This window comes from Salarias fasciatus, chromosome 7, assembly GCF_902148845.1.
Source record: "Salarias fasciatus chromosome 7, fSalaFa1.1, whole genome shotgun sequence".
Lineage (NCBI taxonomy): Eukaryota > Metazoa > Chordata > Actinopteri > Blenniiformes > Blenniidae > Salarias > Salarias fasciatus.
The window spans coordinates 17,990,330-18,006,814 of NC_043751.1; the positions used below are offsets into that span (position 1 = coordinate 17,990,330).

A 16,485-nucleotide genomic window follows, 5' to 3' on the forward strand; every position below is an offset into this window, starting at 1 on the left:
TAGAAACGTTTTCACGGTGCATCTGTAGGTCAGGTACTGTACTATTAAAAATGCAGGTAGTTCATTTAATTTTCTGCAAAGAGCAGCAAAGATACAATTTATTGTTAAATCAGTTTGCATTAAAATGGAGAATTCATGAAGGATGGCCTGTTTGTTATAATAATCCTGGAGATTGTTTCTCCACATAATAAAAACAGCGACTCAAAGTTTAACATTAGGAAACATTTTTCTTTTGAATCACTCTTTTAATGGTGCTGTTCTGTTTTGATTATATACTTTTTGTAATGTTTGTTGATTTGTTCCCTGTACTTAATACAAAGTAGTGAAATTCTATTTTCACAAACAGAATCCTGAACTATTCAAAGTAGAATTTCTCACTGAAAGTCAGTAATGCGTCGACACCCAGGGGTGTTATTTATTCTTTGCAGTAGATGTTTGTCCAGTGATAAGAAAAGGGAGTGGGAGCTCCAAAAAAAAAAAAGTTGTGGGGACTCATAGTCACTTTTTGAGAAAAGGAAATGAGTAATGGACGTGAACACCAAGGTGTGAATGTTGCAGGGAGAGTCTCACACTCTGCTGCTGTTTGTGTGCGCGGCACTAACAGCAACACACAACAACATTTTATGGTTTTTGATTCAACTGTAATGGCCTGAGCTGCTTCTTTTAAGCAGTCACAGTACATTTGTCAGTGAACTGCTCCTCATCCCCAAGATGCAAAGAATTGGGTTTGATGTAATCATTCACAATAAAAATAAAAGGCTCATCAATTTTGAAATGGACATTTTATTTTTGTAAATGCGGAGGATAATTATCCCAGTCTATTAAAACTTCCCAGAGGGCTGGAAACACTTAACGCTGCGTGCCGCGGCAAGCTGGAAAACAACACGGCGCGAGAGGTTTGTCTTGATGACTGGGAGTGTTGTCAGTCACAGTGCATGGTTTGATGATGCGTTTCTGTTGCCGTCTGCCTCCACAGGGAACGGTTTCGTGAACCCCAGGGGCTCGCCCGGCCTCCTCAGCACAGCCAGCGGCAACGGCCTGGGTAAAGTCATGCCCACCAAGTCTCCGCCGCCCCCGGGAGGGAACATGGGAATGGGAAGCCGCAAGCCAGACCTGAGGGTCGTTATCCCTCCATCGAGCAAAGGGATGATGCCCCCACTGGTGAGTACGAAGCATACCGCTGCACACAAGCGTCGCCGGCCTCCAGCGCCTTTAAATAGCTCCGCTTCGGGGCAGAGCAGAGCTCTTGTTGGAGACACTCGTAGCGGAATTGTTTGTAAGATTGTGTCTACACATGTTTTTTTTTTTTATGCTTTGGCGTATTCGTGAGGCTGTCACCTCATTGAGGACTTTGCATATTTTTCCAAGCGGGACTCAGTGAAGGAGTGTGAAGGAGTCACCACAGCAAGGTTCCTCTAGTGCTGTCTTCATCCTGGATCACCTCCGTTAAAATGTGCACTGAGTCCAGATTTGGGGCCCAGGTGTTGTTGCTCTTCCTCAATTATTCACATTTAAACGAGAGGCTTTCTCTAATTATAATAATGAAGCTGTGCAGCGCCTGACCGCAGCACAATGGCTGAGGCTAAACTAGACCCTGCAAGTCCAGCTTTCCAAAATAAACTCCAAAACAAACAAAAAACTGAACAGTAACCTGGTGATTTTCAGACAGCATGCAGCAAATATACTGTTTCTAATTTGGTGTGTTTCTAGCGGTGCCACCAACTGCAGCCGCACCACGAAAAGTGATTGTGTTTTGTAAATAAACCTCTGGTTACTGCTGGTGCTCCTCCTTTGTCTTGGCACAGTGTTTAAACAACTGTTTGTTGCAGTGTTTGCGCGTGCAGTACGTGGAACGGGAGGCCTGAAACAGGTTATGCGGTGGGTTTGGAGGTTGGTCCGGCTCTGTCTGAGCCAAAACAAGCCCTTCAGACTGGTAGAGGCTGCGGAGGGCGCTGGCTGTGGCAGGTCTGCAGACAGCCTGTCATTAGGCCATAATGGTATTAAATTAATCACATCTCAGTGTGACAGAGTGTAGATGAAGACTTAATCAGGGGCCTAGGGTGTGAGCCAGATAATATCTTGTCGCCCTTGTCGTGTCTTCCTCCCGCTATTGATTGAGTGTGGGTATTAAGAGCCCTGGCCTGGTCACAGTATGTCCCACAGCACCAGAAAAGATTGAAGATGGGCTCCTCGCGCCTCCTTTCAGCACAGGGAGGATTTAAGGTGGACGGTGGCGTGCGGTCGACATTTGCATCCATGAAAAAACAGATGTCGTTTGTGATAATTATAGCCTGATCTCAGATTGTATGAAGAATCCAGTCACTGTCGGTACTTTACTCTCATGGTACCTTTTGCTTGAGCGATCATCACTTTCACGAGCGGCGCTCGTGCACAGTACGGAAAAAAGCTTGCGGCTCTGTGTCGTGCCCTTCCAAACACACAGTCGGAGCGAGACGGCGGATCAAAGTGCCAACCGTGGAATTGAAAGACAACCTGCTCTGCTGCGAGCTGCAGCTGTCCGTCCAGACTTCTTAATTATTTAAAGGACAATAACTTTGTAGCCCGAACCAACAACAGCCTCAGAACTTTAAATCTACACATGATGGAAAATCTGAGCGAGACGCCGCAGTGTTAAAGAGAGGCGCTCTGATTGGCCGCCTGTGCTTTATATGTGGTGAAGGGGCTTTTTACAACAACTGCAGAAGTCATCTGCACTTTTTATTTCCACTATTGTCCCTTTCATTGTAAAAACTTCGTAGCTGTTACAGTTTTCCAGAGAGCAGTTCCCAGCCGCTCGGCTTCTTCTCTGTAACTCTCTTTTCTTCTTCTGTTGAGGGCAGTCGGAGGAGGAGGAAATGGATTTGGTGAGTTTTGACAAACGCCTGGGCAAATGGTTGAAATGTGAACATGCTTCCGGTACTCACAGATGCTAGACTCGAAGGCAGTGCTCAAACTGGAGGGGAGATAGGCTTTCAGAACAGCCAGCAATAAGATATTACCACAAAGAACGAAAAAAAAAAAAAAAAAGCGTTTTGTCACTGCATGCTTTGGGTTTGGCTTGTGAAAATTGCCTCAGCCTGTTAAATTGGCTCCTCTATTCCCAACACGTCAATGTTAGTCATATACCACCAGGAGTGCTAAGTGTGTGTGTGTGTCTGTGTATGTGTGTGTTGAGTGTGTGCGTGTGTGCAACAGAGCAAGAGCCAGTACCGAAGGTGTTAAACCATGATACTTTGTTCACAGTTGAAGTTCTCCATCTTAAGGAGTGACGAACACAATATAAATCATTCAAATAATTTTTCGAGGAAGAAAAAAAAAAAAAGAAGATTACGTCATTTTTAATGATATCACTCTGCGAGATGCCTGAGTTTGGTGAAGTCATCTGGCTCAAGAAGTGCTGGAACAATACAAGGAAGCCATCAACTCCATCCTGATGCAATGCTGCTCCAAGCGTAACCACTGGCAGCTGCACATATGTTTGTTTCATTTGAGGATTTGTTAGAGTATTGTTCTGAACGACGTCTGCGTTTGATTAGTGCGGTTGGATGCGTGTGCGTTCTGTTACTCACGGCAGAGGTTGCTGCATGACTCCACGGAGCTGTGTAGGTGTGTTTGTTGGGGCCGCATGCCAGTCACTGCACTAAAAAAAAAAAAAAAAAAACGAACGGAGCTCACCTGGGAAATGAAATGTGTCATTTATATCATCCCTCCTGCACCTTCTCGGTTAGGAGTCGACTGAGTGTAAAACTGATCTCCTGACTCACTTTGATTCTTCGCACTCTGAATGTTGATGTGATGGATCTCGGTGAAGGGCGCTTGCCATTTACTGCGTGTCCTTACCTGTCCCGAATGTTTTCAACTCAACAGGATTCTTCCTCTCATTAAACGCACTGTGATAAAGCAGACTAATGGTTTGTGTTGCGGTTTGCTGCATGTCATTTTTTTGTGAGTCCCACACTGGCTGCATCGGTCAATCGTTCACCTGTAACAAATAAATGATTCATGTAAATCACTGTGATCTCTGTCCTGCTTTTAGGCAAAGGTAAGTATTTTCATCTGCGCTGAATTCACAACTTTGTTTTCTTTATTTAGATCCATATGTACTGGTATGTACTGTGTACAAACATTTATGGGAAAAAAAAAATCCTGTATGCAAATATTTTATCACCTATTTAATATTTTGTTCTTTTTTTTTTTCTTTGTTTGTTTCCTGTTTTCACATAAACAATTAAACACATAAGCTAAATCTATGTGAAGGAGCTGAGTGTTTTTGCTGTGAAGCTATATCACCACCTTGTGGCTGCTGCTCGAGTTAAAGTCATGACCAAATCCTTCCTGCTTCCTGCAGTCTTGGGAACACAGGCTGCAGCCTGTCTGCCCTGCAGCTCCCTGGATTTATAGGCAGCAACAAGTTAAATTAAATTTAAAAAAAAAAGAAAGCTTTTTTTTTATTAAAAATTATGGTTCATTTCTCAATATTCTCATAAATAATAGCAGGTAAATATTCATTAAAAAAGCAATTTACCAAAAGTAAAGGGTTTAGCTCATTGTTTTTGAAGGTATTTTCTGGCTCCAATGTGTTATGTGATGAGAGCTGAGACAAATGGCTCTTTAGCTGAAATGCTTCCAGATTCCTCCATCAAACCTTGTTTACATTGGTTGTAGACACTTTAAATATCTGAACTGCTGCAAATATTTAAACTAGTAACAAAATATTCAGTGTTTCTGAACTGTTCTTTTTTTTAAGTTTGATATGTATCATCTCTGATTTATCTATTTATTTATTTTTTGCTCTTTTTGTGTGTGTGTTTTGCAGAACACTCAGAGGATAAGCAGCTCTCAGTCCGCCCAGCCACTGGCCACTCCAGTAGTGTCTGTTACCACCCCCAGCTTACCCCCACAGGGTCTGGTCTACTCAGGCATGCCCACGTCCTACAACCCCGCTGGTGAGTGGACCCCCTCCGCTCCTCGCGCCCGATTCTCCTGTTTACACTGCATGCTGTTAGTTCCTGCTCCTTTTGTCAGCAGCGCGGGGTGTTGCTACAGAAATGTGCACGGTTTCTCAGTGTGTGCATGCTTGCTTTTGTTTTTTTTTTTTGCAGAGTACTCCCTGAGCAGTGCAGAGATCTCGTCCCTACAGGGCTTCAGCTCTCCCGGGCTCTCGCTGGGCTCCATGTCGGCATGGCAACAGCATCAACTGGGCCAGGCAGCTCTTAATTCTTTGGTGTGAGTAACACACTTCCAAACAAAGGCACACTCTCCAGACGCCCTCACATGAAAGCAACACCCACTGTACTCTGTGATATCATGCTGAATCACACATCTACATATTCCTGGCTTTTTCACATTACCGCGCTTCACTTTCCTCGTCTTGTGTTTTTGGACGGAGCAGTGATTTTCCTGCTTTCTCCCGGCCGCAGGGGCGGAGGTCACCTGCCTCAGGGTTCCAACCTGTCCATCAGCACCAGCCAGAGCGTGAACATCAAGTCCGAGCCCATTTCGCCACCGCGGGATCGCGTCACCCCGTCCGGCTTCCCCCCGCAACAGCCGCAGCAAGGCTCCAGCCGGCAGGAAGTTCTGGGACGCTCGCCCGCCGACAGCCTCAGCTCCTCTTGTAGCTCGTACGACGGCAGCGACCGTGAGGACCACCGGCCGGATTTCCACTCCCCGCTGGGCCTCGGCAGACCCCCCGCCGGCTCCGAGGAGCGGGAGAGCCCGTCAGTCAAGCGCTTGCGCATGGACACGTGGGTGACATAAAGAGCCCAGATCAGGCCTCCAGTCACCAGCTGGTCAGAGAGGGAGGGAGGGGTTCGACATGGAGACGACAGTAAGAGCAAGGGTCCTTAGAGCTATCATTATGATACTATTATTCAACTCCACTTCAATTTGTAAGACTGAAATGTAATGTAATAAGACGTGTCAGGACATATCTAGCGCAAAATCTCAAACTGATACAATCAGATGGAAAAAAAAAATTAAAAATCTGTTAGCTGGACGGAATTATATGCACAAGCAGGTGGTTTTAGGTACTTGGTGCAATTCAGATGACGTCTGCAAAAAGGAAGATGTTCAGAGACAATTGTTAGGCGGTAGATTATTGTAGTCACTGGTCTAGTCAGACACATGTAGTTGCTGTTTTGCTGTTGTGCTCGCAAGTTGCAAACAATCAGAGAAAGTTGTCTTGCTTTCCGCCTGAGGACCCTTACATATGACGTTCACTGCAAGAACTATCTTTAAAATCATGCTGTAACCATACAAAACCTTTTACTGAAGTGGCCTCATTTAATTTGTTGATTCAGTGGGTCAGAAGATACAGAGCACAGCGACCGAAGTTCAATCAGATATACAGGAATTTTGGTCCATAATTGCAGAAGTTGAGACTACTTAATTGAATAGAAACAAGAAAAAAAAAAATGTTGGAGATAAAAACAAAATAGCCACAGAATTTATTGCAATAATGACAAACTATCTTTTTGTTTTTAATTTAAAAAAAAAAAAGTAGGATATTTAAATGTGCAATTAAGGTAATGCGAGCTGTCCAGTTGAACTGGTGAGAAAGTCAGTGTGTTCACATTTGTGTAACAGTTCATCAGTAATATAAGCCAAAGCTGTTCTTTTGTGTTGTTTTGTACAGTTGCTATGATTTCCTAACAAGTCACTCAAAAACGCACCATTTCTTTCATCATTGGTTTCTTTGTGCTTTCTTACAGTGTAAAGTCATGTAAACCAGATCTTGAATCGATATCTAAAGCCATGAACATTTACTGTTCTGTTTCTATAATTGAGAATTTGAGCCAAACACCGTCTTTTGTTGTGTAAATAGTGACTTTAATATATATTAACAGGGGTGTGAGTACATGCTGACTGTACTGTATGAGCACCATTTTCAAGAAAAGTATATTTTTGTGGTTTACAGCCAAGTTGACAAGGGTAGGCCCTTAAAGAAGTTCATAACTCACCGGTTCACATTTACAATTTTATTTAGTCTTATTCCAAATTGAAGTATGAACATAAACTCCCATGAATTTTAGTTGCAGATGGTTGGTTTGTTTTTTGTTTTTTTTTCCCTCTTCATTAGTGGTGATTGTTTGTCCCAGAGGCATTGCGACGACAATGCTGTGAGGTTGAAGTTCCATTATCGTCATATTTCTGAAGGATGACCACAAGGCCGCGGGGAAACACATTTTCTTCCCGCCTATTGTGCTAGCCTGTGTGAGTTAAATACCAGCGGCTGCTGAGTACACTGCCGCCATTCAAACCCAAGGTCCCACTGAAAAAAAAAAGAAAGAAATCTAAAGTTATGCCTACATGGAGCATAACTAAAAGAAAAAGCTGATTTAAGATAAGGACTTAAACGTGGCAGAAGTGGCTGCTGACCTTCACACAGAGCTCGTCCGACCTGTGCCCACACGTATTTGTAAATTCGCAGTGTAATCGAAGTGTCAGTCAGAATCATGTAGAAACAAGCTCGTGTTGCTCCAGAAGTTGTGTCGTATATCCAGGCCCCATTGGCAACAGCAGCACCGGGAGCTTCAGCCGCCAGACGAGTGAAAATCTAAACGTATATGTCCATGCAGGGTGTTAGGGTGGGGGGGGGGGGGGGGGGGGTGGGGGGGCTTGTTTTCTTCTCCATCATCACAGAAACTAATAATTCAACAGCTCACATCGTCATCCAATATGTTGGCTGACTTCAATCTCACTTGCTGGAAGGCACACATTTGTATGAGACGTTTGCTGTATGAGAGAGAGTTATTGCTCTGCATTCGCCACGGCATCTCTTGTGTGTGTTTCTCAGGTTCCTGAACCCTCCTCCGCCCCCCCCTACCGTCATCTCCGCGGTAGTTTTCAGTTCAAGCCCACGACGAACTATGCAGTTTTACCCCCAATTTCACATGAAATCCACAGAATATGATGTCAGTTGCGGGTCGCGTTCAGGCTGAATTCAGTCCCAGTGTCAGACTGTTAAGAGCTCCTATTCTGAAGTGCCACATCTGGGAGTCGCTGGACTACAAAGTTGCATATGATGCATGCCATCGAGTGATTAATTTAGACAACCCAGGGCAATCTCTGCGTGTTTGACAGACATACTTTACATATTTTTGACCCACATTGTAATCCAGTGTAACACAGCAGGTAAAAATAGCAATAATGAACGAATACAACAACAACAACAACAACAAAAAACAAAAAAAAAAACGGCTGTCAACCTGTCTTGGCAGCATCACCTCATCATTGAGCACATATTTTAGCACTCAATAACATATCAGGGAGTTTTGTAGTTGCTCTATCTATATGCACAGTTAGGAAATGCCTTATCCCAAAGAAAAAAATATATACTCACTTTAGTTTCCTCTCAGTTAAAAAAAAGACGATGCAGATACCAATAAACTCGACCAGACCTGCCTCCTCCGCTCCGACTGAACTCACACAAGAAGATGCATGGCGAATGCACGGTGATACACTCGGCTCCTTTGGTCCATGTCCAAATTGTGCACAACTGATGAATGTGAAAGGAAAGAGTAATGGATGAACCTCGCCGAGGACTTTCTTCACTTTGCTGTGCAAGAGTACACTGCTTTGCTTCATGGCTTTTATAAACAGAACTATGTGTTTGGTAAGTGTTTGTAGTTGATAGTTCACTTAACTAAAGAAGCTGTTTTCGGTTTGAACGCTCAGACCGTTTGGCGGCACAAGCTGGACTTTGTTGCCAATAATGAAATTTATTTGTTTCAAAATCGAAAATAGATTTTAAGTTAATCTACATTTTATTTCCCTTGAATGTGTTATTTTATTTTCATCTTACGATAAATATTCAAGTGAACTTTTTATTAAACAATTAAGATACTATGCTAGATGTTGTTGTAAAAAATTTGTATTCTTCACAAAAGTACAAATATTGGCTTTTAATGTGTAATTTAGGTTATCTCTCTTATTCTGTATAAAATGAAGTAAACAACTCTTTCATAGAATTTGTTCTCCTGTGAAGTCCCAAACAGTAGAAACTGTCAACTTTATTAAACACCTCAGTGTATGCTCAATCCAAACACACTGTCTACTCATCTTTCAGCGTTGTGTTTGAGGTACTTTTTTTATTTATTTATTTATTTTTACATCACTTACATCATATTTTGATTAGGATTTCATACAAATGGCTCCAGAATGCTTTTAAACAATGCAAGTGTGAACATAAAATGGATTGAATAGATGCAACATATGTAAATAAGTGAGGTGCACGGTGGTGCAGTGTCCAGCACTCTGAATCTGGAAACTCCTTTCTGTGTTCAGTTTGCATGTTCTTCACAGTCACATACACAGATTTTCTTTTGGAAATCCACTTTCTTCCCACAGTTCAAAAACATACATTTCATGATAATTGGTGACCTTGAAATGACTCTTAGGTGTTTGAATATGTGTTAAATTTTTGTCTTTGATGGATAGTTGACTTTTCTAGGGTGTATCCTGTCTTACCTGCACTCAACTGGGATAGATGGATGTTTTTAGCTGCAAGTATTAGAAGCGTCACTTATGATGGATTCAGCACAAAAAAGACTTTTAAAAACTTGCATATTTTCTTGATGTAGCATTATGATTAATAATTTTGGGCTTCAACTCATTTGAGCTGTTTCGTAAGATTTTCAATTTGTGAACATTCTACAACCTTTATCGGCTTTCATATAAATGCAATACAACGTCAAACATTTACATCAGTCAATCACTGCTTCATGCTGCAAGCACAGCACATAGCTTCGATTAATTGAAGAAAGCTGAATAAAATGACAGCAAAATGGTAAAATGTGACTTCCAAATAAATAAGAGACAGATGGATGTCTTCTATTTACTAGTTTTTTAGTAAATTTGTATAATAAATGCCCCACCAACTTTATTCCCAGTCAGATAAATAACAGTTTAATTCTGAAGTATGAATATTTTAGGCAACACACCTAAATATTTCAACCCAAACCAATGGCAGCAGCACTTTTCAAACATTCTAAATTCATTTTTGTTACAGCATGTTATAAAGACACATCTGAAAAACAGAATAAGTTGGAAACATTCATTTTACAGCAGTTGATTCACGTTATACTCCTCTAATTTTTTTAAGAATCATGAATGCAACATATCCTTATAGGATCAAAATGACTTTTATTTTTGCGTTTTTTACACATTATGATGAAACTTTTCAACATTTCAATTAATCTGTTATAGATATATGTGAAAAGTCAACTTTTGAACGATATAAAACAAGGTGTGCATGAATGATGTGTTTAGTCTGTATTAAAAGCAAACATCTGGAGCTGAGGTGTTTCCTCACAATGAGTCTCATTTCAGTCAGGTGAGTTAAAAAAAACAAACACATGAAGGTCAGGACTGATGTTCAAGCGCGGGTGACATCTAGTGGAGCTCGTCTGCTTGTATCAGTTTACAGAAAGGAGTGAAGTTCCGCAGTGTTGCCAGCAGGAGGCGCTGCAGTACAATAAATTACATCTCCAGCCTAATTGGAGCAGCTGAGCTGAGCTGAGAGGCCTGCTGCAGTGAGAAGGTAAGTCACTGCTTATGTCTGGGCCTTTAAAAGCACCGTTCAAGTTTAAGAATGACCCCAGGAAGCTTTTTTTAATTTAATTAACTGGGTCTTACCTGACTGAGGAGTTTCGTGTTAGGAACATTTAGAAGCAGAGATTTAAACCACGGCGGTGTCATTTCGGCTTATGTCCGTCAGAGAAACGTTTCAATTCAGGTCACATCCACTTTCTAATTTAGAAAAAAAATAATAGTTTTTGTCTGAGTGTTTCAAGCTTTCAATACCTTCCGTGTTTGTTTGTGTTTTTGTCGACTGGTGTTAAACAGATACACAATCATAATGTTTGATTTAAATGTGTTCAGTCCATAAATAACCTCTCGTTAAAAATACTTTGTTATGATAACTTGCGCGTGATATAAGAGAATTTAATTTAATCCATGAACAGCTTGGAGTATTTAAAATCTTAGATAATTGGGCCGGCAGACATTTTTTCTTCCTCTTGTCATTGCATTTTGACTTCTCATCACAGCAGAAAAACCTGAGACAGAAACTGAGGACCACTCTCCTCCCGTCCAGCCCACACAATAGAAACGTAAAGGTGGGACTTCCCATCAGTGCCTCTCCTGCTGCAGCAAGTTCAGCCATGCTGGCATTTAAGTATTCAGAATGAAATATACCTTTAACTCAGCAGCAGCACTCCTCTGTAGTCCACTGAAGTCAGTGACTCAGCTGGAAAAATTCACCTGAACCAGCTGCAGCTTTAAAGTTTATATTCCGTATCATAAAACCGTCTAGTGAATCCAGTTCAGTGTCATGGGTCAAAGCACACAGGGTGACCCTGCAAGGTGCCCAGTAACAGCAGTTTTTACCTCTGAGCGACTTTCAGGGGGAGCGAGTGAAGTATTGATAACTGATGAAAGTCATACCAACAATGCGAAACACCTGTAATGCTGTAAAAAGAAGGCAGTCGGAGTTAGTCTGAAGAAAAACGATAGTGGATGACACTTTTTAGGGGTGTCTTTCCACGTTGAATGCATAAATGTGAATGTTTACAGATTGTAACCATGCCGTGCATCATGTGTTGTAGTTTATTAGGCATCTTTGCCTGCTGGAAGACTAATAAGAGTATTTCTACTTTGACATGATCTTTTTGTTTCTTTGTTGTAGATATTTTCTTCCTGTTGCCATTCATACATGGTATTAAATTGTAATGTCCGTCTTTATGTCGTTGACACGTACATGAACGTTGTTGCTCCATTAGGAACCATCTCAGACAGCCTTTTGAATTGCACGAGAGCCAAACAAAAACTTCCCATGAAGCTGGAGAAAGACAAAGAGGAGGATGAGGTGGAGGAGGTGGTTTGGTATTTCTATCTGCAGTTCAGTGCTGTCCACAGCCGGCTTTGTTTCACGGTTCCTCAGAAACGCGTCAGGGAGGTGAGTCTTTCACTGCTTCCTCTCACATCCACATGTCCACAGCTCCAAAAACAGAAGAAAGAAAATTTGACCAAAAAAGAAGTGACAGGTCCGATGACAGGTGGGGGTTTGAGTCTGTGGACCAGGATTTTTTCACATCACATCTGGTGACAGATCACAAACAGTAAAAAAAAAAAAATTGAGACAGTTTGCAGAGACAATAAAATGAGAAAGTTGAAGTGAAATTTAAGTGCAGTGACCATAAGTGAGAAAACAAAAGCTGGAAAATAACGAATATATTTGAATGTAAATGTAAACATTTTTGAACACATCAGAACCTTCAGCGGTTATGTAACATTACATGGTACACTGACGGTAGATGGAGATCAGATACGTAAAGTGTGTCGTTGTTATTTCATCCTCTTTGTACTTAAGGTCATCCTGAGTTGCAAACCTTGTTGCATTGAACTGATACAGAGACGGCGTGGCTTCAAATATTCCATCTTTTCACATTTTAAACATTGTCTTCATTTGTAATGTGGTTCCCTGCTCTTGTACAAGGTTAGGAGCAAAGGAAAAAAAAAAAAAGACTGTTCTTTGTTTCCCGCTCATAAATAGGCACTTTGGACCAACAGATGGGAATTAAACACATCCTGGGCTGCTGTTGCCATGTTTCATCTGCAGCAACGTGTCCGTCTGGGGCTAAATGTAACATAATACATTTTGGATTGTTGTCGCTGGAATTTTATCAGCTAGAAATTCAGGTGGTTCACGAATTGCATTAAAGGGTTTATTCATCAGCATTCTTCAATTAGACTTTAATCAAACTTCACCAGAGGACTTTCCAAGAAGACTCACTGTGCAGCTGCATGGAAATAGTAATAATCATACTTCAACATGTGGACTGGGTTTGATAAGGCCAAAAAGTGGATGCAGACGAGTTGGTTTCCTCATCCTCAGTGAATTCTTGTCAAATCAACAATGCTACTGAAGATCCAGCAAAGAGGTAAAAGTCAATAACAGCCTTGCATCTAGATGCCATGCAGCTTTTTGTCATATCTGTGTGGATCAGGGCCAGTACAGTATGTTCTTCTAATCAGGAAATGCATATTTTTGAGTTGTTCCCCTTCTCAGTAACCCTTTACTCTCCAAACTGCTGCACTTCACTCAGAGGAAATTATGGCGGGGGTCTGCCACTCTGGGCCTTGAGCACCGCCACCCTGGATGTCTTAGAAGACCCCCCTGCTTCAGCACACCTCGATTTAATGTTATTGTCTTCATCAAGCCCAATAATGAGCCCCTGATTGCAATCAAATGTGTTACAACTGGGAGAGACCTAAAGCATGCAGGACGTCGGCCGCTGAGGTCCGGAGCTGCAGACCCCGGCTCTGCAGTGATGGTGCACTTTTCTTCATGCAGCTCTGTCCTGCTGGAATTAGAGGCTCAGTCAGGCGTGTTCTGTAGTGTTACTGCTCATGGTAAACCTGTTTCAGTGCTGAAGCATTCTAAATATTTCTGGATTGTCTTTGCAGAAGCCAGCTCAACAATCGTTTATCATCTGTTAAGTGATAACTGGTATCTTGAAGGAAACTGAGTTTTTTTTGTTTTTTGCATCAGGGTCTGTGTATTTTCATGTGAAATACTGATAATTATATGCAGCATTGTCAAACCTATACATATTATGAAGAAAAGAGATTATCTCTGCTTTTTTACAGAGTGGGTCCAATCACCAGATTCTTAAATTAGCATTATGGTGATGTGATGCAGCTGGTTAAAACAATGCTTTTTTCTGGTATTTGTTGAGGCCGTTAGAACTGATTGTACTGTTTGGAGCATGGAATGACCTCCCTGCACATCTGAGAGCTCCTTAAACCCTTCACAGCTTCCAGAAAACGCTAAGAACTTTTCTACTTGCAAAGGCCTTAGACCCAACATACCTTTCTAACCCATCTAGTTTGCGTCATACAGTGCTCGTTTCATGTTGTCTGGAGAGAAACGGGGACCAGGGAACTCCAGGGTTCATCCAGCACAGCTGTGCATCTCTATCGTTGTCTTATTATGTGGGAAATCTCTATCAACATTTCCAAAATGTTCATCATGAACTCAAACCACGTGCCAACAACACACAAAACACCTGACCTGCATGGCAGCAGCAGGAACAAAGGAAGTTGTCGTTTGGGTTTACATGTTTGAGTTTCCTCCTTCCACCTGCAAGTGGAAATGGTCTACACTTATATAGCGCTTTTACACTGCATTGACAGAGCCCAAAGTGCTTTACACTGCATTAACACATTCACCCATTCACACTCACATTCACACACCAGTGGAGGCGGCTGCCATGCAAGGCGCTCAGTCCACCCACTGGGGGCAATTTAGGGTTCAGTGCCTTGCCCAAGGACACTTCAACATGCAGACAGGGGGAGACAGGAATCGAACTAACAACCTCCCGATTGCAAGACGACTGCTCTCCCCACTGAACCACAGCCGCCTAGGAGAAATGTGTTTTGTTGTGGTGTTTTTACCCTTACCCAAAACTAATGATCTCCCCTCATGCTTGAATTTAATCGATCCACCTAAAGAAGAAAACATGTGATCGCCAGTTCAATGACGTAGATTATTTTGACTTTCTTACCGCTCATACTGTCAAGTTATTGGAATTAAGTATTAAATCTTAAAAACATCAAACTATAGATTTAAAACCAAAATACAGATTTGTTATGAAGGCAATTTATTCAGTTGATTTTGGTCATATTTTTGGGAGGATTTTACCCTTAAACGCTCATTTCCTGCTGTTTTGTTGAGTTATTTTGGAAATGTTAGGAGAACATGGAAAAGAAACATACACGACCATGCTCAGCTGACTCTCTTCAGCTGTTGTGAGATACATCCTGGATGAGAGAGAACATGGTTTCATAAAGGACATGTAGACTTTATTCACTTTCTCTTATGCAACAGAAAGCAGCAGAGGTCAGAACCTCACACTGTGCATACTGAACATGACTGATAACAACAGCTGGAACGATCGCAGGATAACGTCGAGCGACAGGTCAACCGAGACACAAACAGTGGTCGAGCGCTGCTTATTCAGATGCCAGTGTTAGATGACTTTTCCTGTTTGGGGAAACAAGGCCTCATTCTTTAATGGTGCACTTAAAAGGAAGATAATTATGCTTCACGCAAATGTTGAAGGCTGTAATTATCATTCTGTGTCTCAGAGTGCAGCTGAAGCACCATATACATTTGGCGAATATTTCTCTTTATGTTTTACTGTCTCCTGCTGAATGTCGAGTTGACGTTTTGAGCTCTTAACACAGTTTCCATTCTCAACAACAAGATGTAAAATACTGCGAGACAAGCAGAGGTTTTAGGTCAGCTGTGTAGTCCGTAACCTCAATCTTTTGTGGCTGTTTTCACTTTGTAGGCTCGCATGTGCATCGCCGAGTGCGTTTGTCCCCAAGTACATGTTCTTGGCTTTTTGTCCGCGGGACCAGCTGTGCCGCCGGTTGGAAGGAGTCCAGTGTGCATGTGTAGAGTAACCAAGCGGGGTTTTGGGTTGTTTGAGTTGTGTGAGAAAAAGGGCGACAGGCCACCTGCCATCGGGGCTTGCCCCTGCGCGGATCCCCAGCCCTGCCTTTCAACCGGGAGCCAATTTGGGGTTCTTTCATGTGGGCCTGATCTCTTTAAGACGTCAGCAAATATTGAACAAGACTCAGTCCAGACTCAAACACATCTGTTGTCATATAGCCTCCACTGTTGGGCACAGACAACGGGAGACGGCGAACACCAGTGGGTCTGTTGCATTAGCTTCTATGTGTGGACAGAAAGCTATAGTTTATACTTTGCAAACACAAATGCTCACTTTTGACGAGCTTAGGCTAAACCATGTTCTACTGTAAACAAATATGGGACTGTGTGGAGGAAATCGCGTTTGGTACAGCGAGGCAGCGACCGAGTGCCAGATCCGTTCTGACATTTCATATGGCTCAGTCATGTTGCAGAATCCATCAGCAGTATTTTGGGACTGTTTTGGACACATAAGAAAGACAGTTGTATTGTAGAATTAGGCTAGATTATGGCATTAAGTATATTTTCAAATACTTGGACCTGTAAGAGAAGCCATATTAGAGTAGTGTAATGCATTCAAGTCTTAAAACAGACAAATTGCAGCACAAAGGCAAATAAACTGTTAAATATACAAATCAACAATAAACAGACTGACAAAACAGGCTGCTGTTCACTGGGCAACTGTTTCAGACTTACAGTGCTTCAGTGTCTTTTTAATCTCTTGCTACATTGTCTTAATTTACTCAATATTTGTCGTAAGATTTATGTCTGATCCCGCACAATCATACTGTTTGTAACTCAATCCATCAAGGACAACTTGGGTAGGACTCAAAACGGTTGACGGCCGCATTCCCGTAGTGACTGAAACTCACCTTGCGTGACTGGTACGTCCAGTTTCACCCCGTCTGGTTTCTGCACCAATCGCTTCTCGAGAAAGTTATCTGCCGGTTTAAAAGTGCAGCCTGCGTGTTATGTAGCTGTAAAAG

At 42.1% G+C, this 16,485-nt stretch overlaps 1 protein-coding gene across 9 annotated transcripts in view; it reads left to right on the top strand.

Moving 5' to 3' along the window:
• Nucleotides 1–6,451, top strand: part of mef2aa (myocyte enhancer factor 2aa) — a 60,055-nt gene extending 53,604 nt beyond the window's left edge. For 5 of the 9 annotated variants that reach the window (XM_030096523.1, XM_030096524.1, XM_030096529.1 and 2 more), the window contains 5 exons: nt 977–1,161; nt 2,841–2,864; nt 4,817–4,946; nt 5,103–5,226; nt 5,421–6,451. In XM_030096523.1, the coding sequence (XP_029952383.1) occupies nt 977–1,161; nt 2,841–2,864; nt 4,817–4,946; nt 5,103–5,226; nt 5,421–5,757 (800 nt within the window). In that variant the 3' untranslated portion in view covers nt 5,758–6,451. The remainder of the gene's footprint in view (nt 1–976; nt 1,162–2,840; nt 2,865–4,816; nt 4,947–5,102; nt 5,227–5,420) is intronic. The other 4 variants (XM_030096527.1, XM_030096531.1, XM_030096525.1 and 1 more) reach the window with 1 other exon arrangement.
• The last annotated feature ends 10,034 nt before the right edge of the window (nt 6,452–16,485 follow it).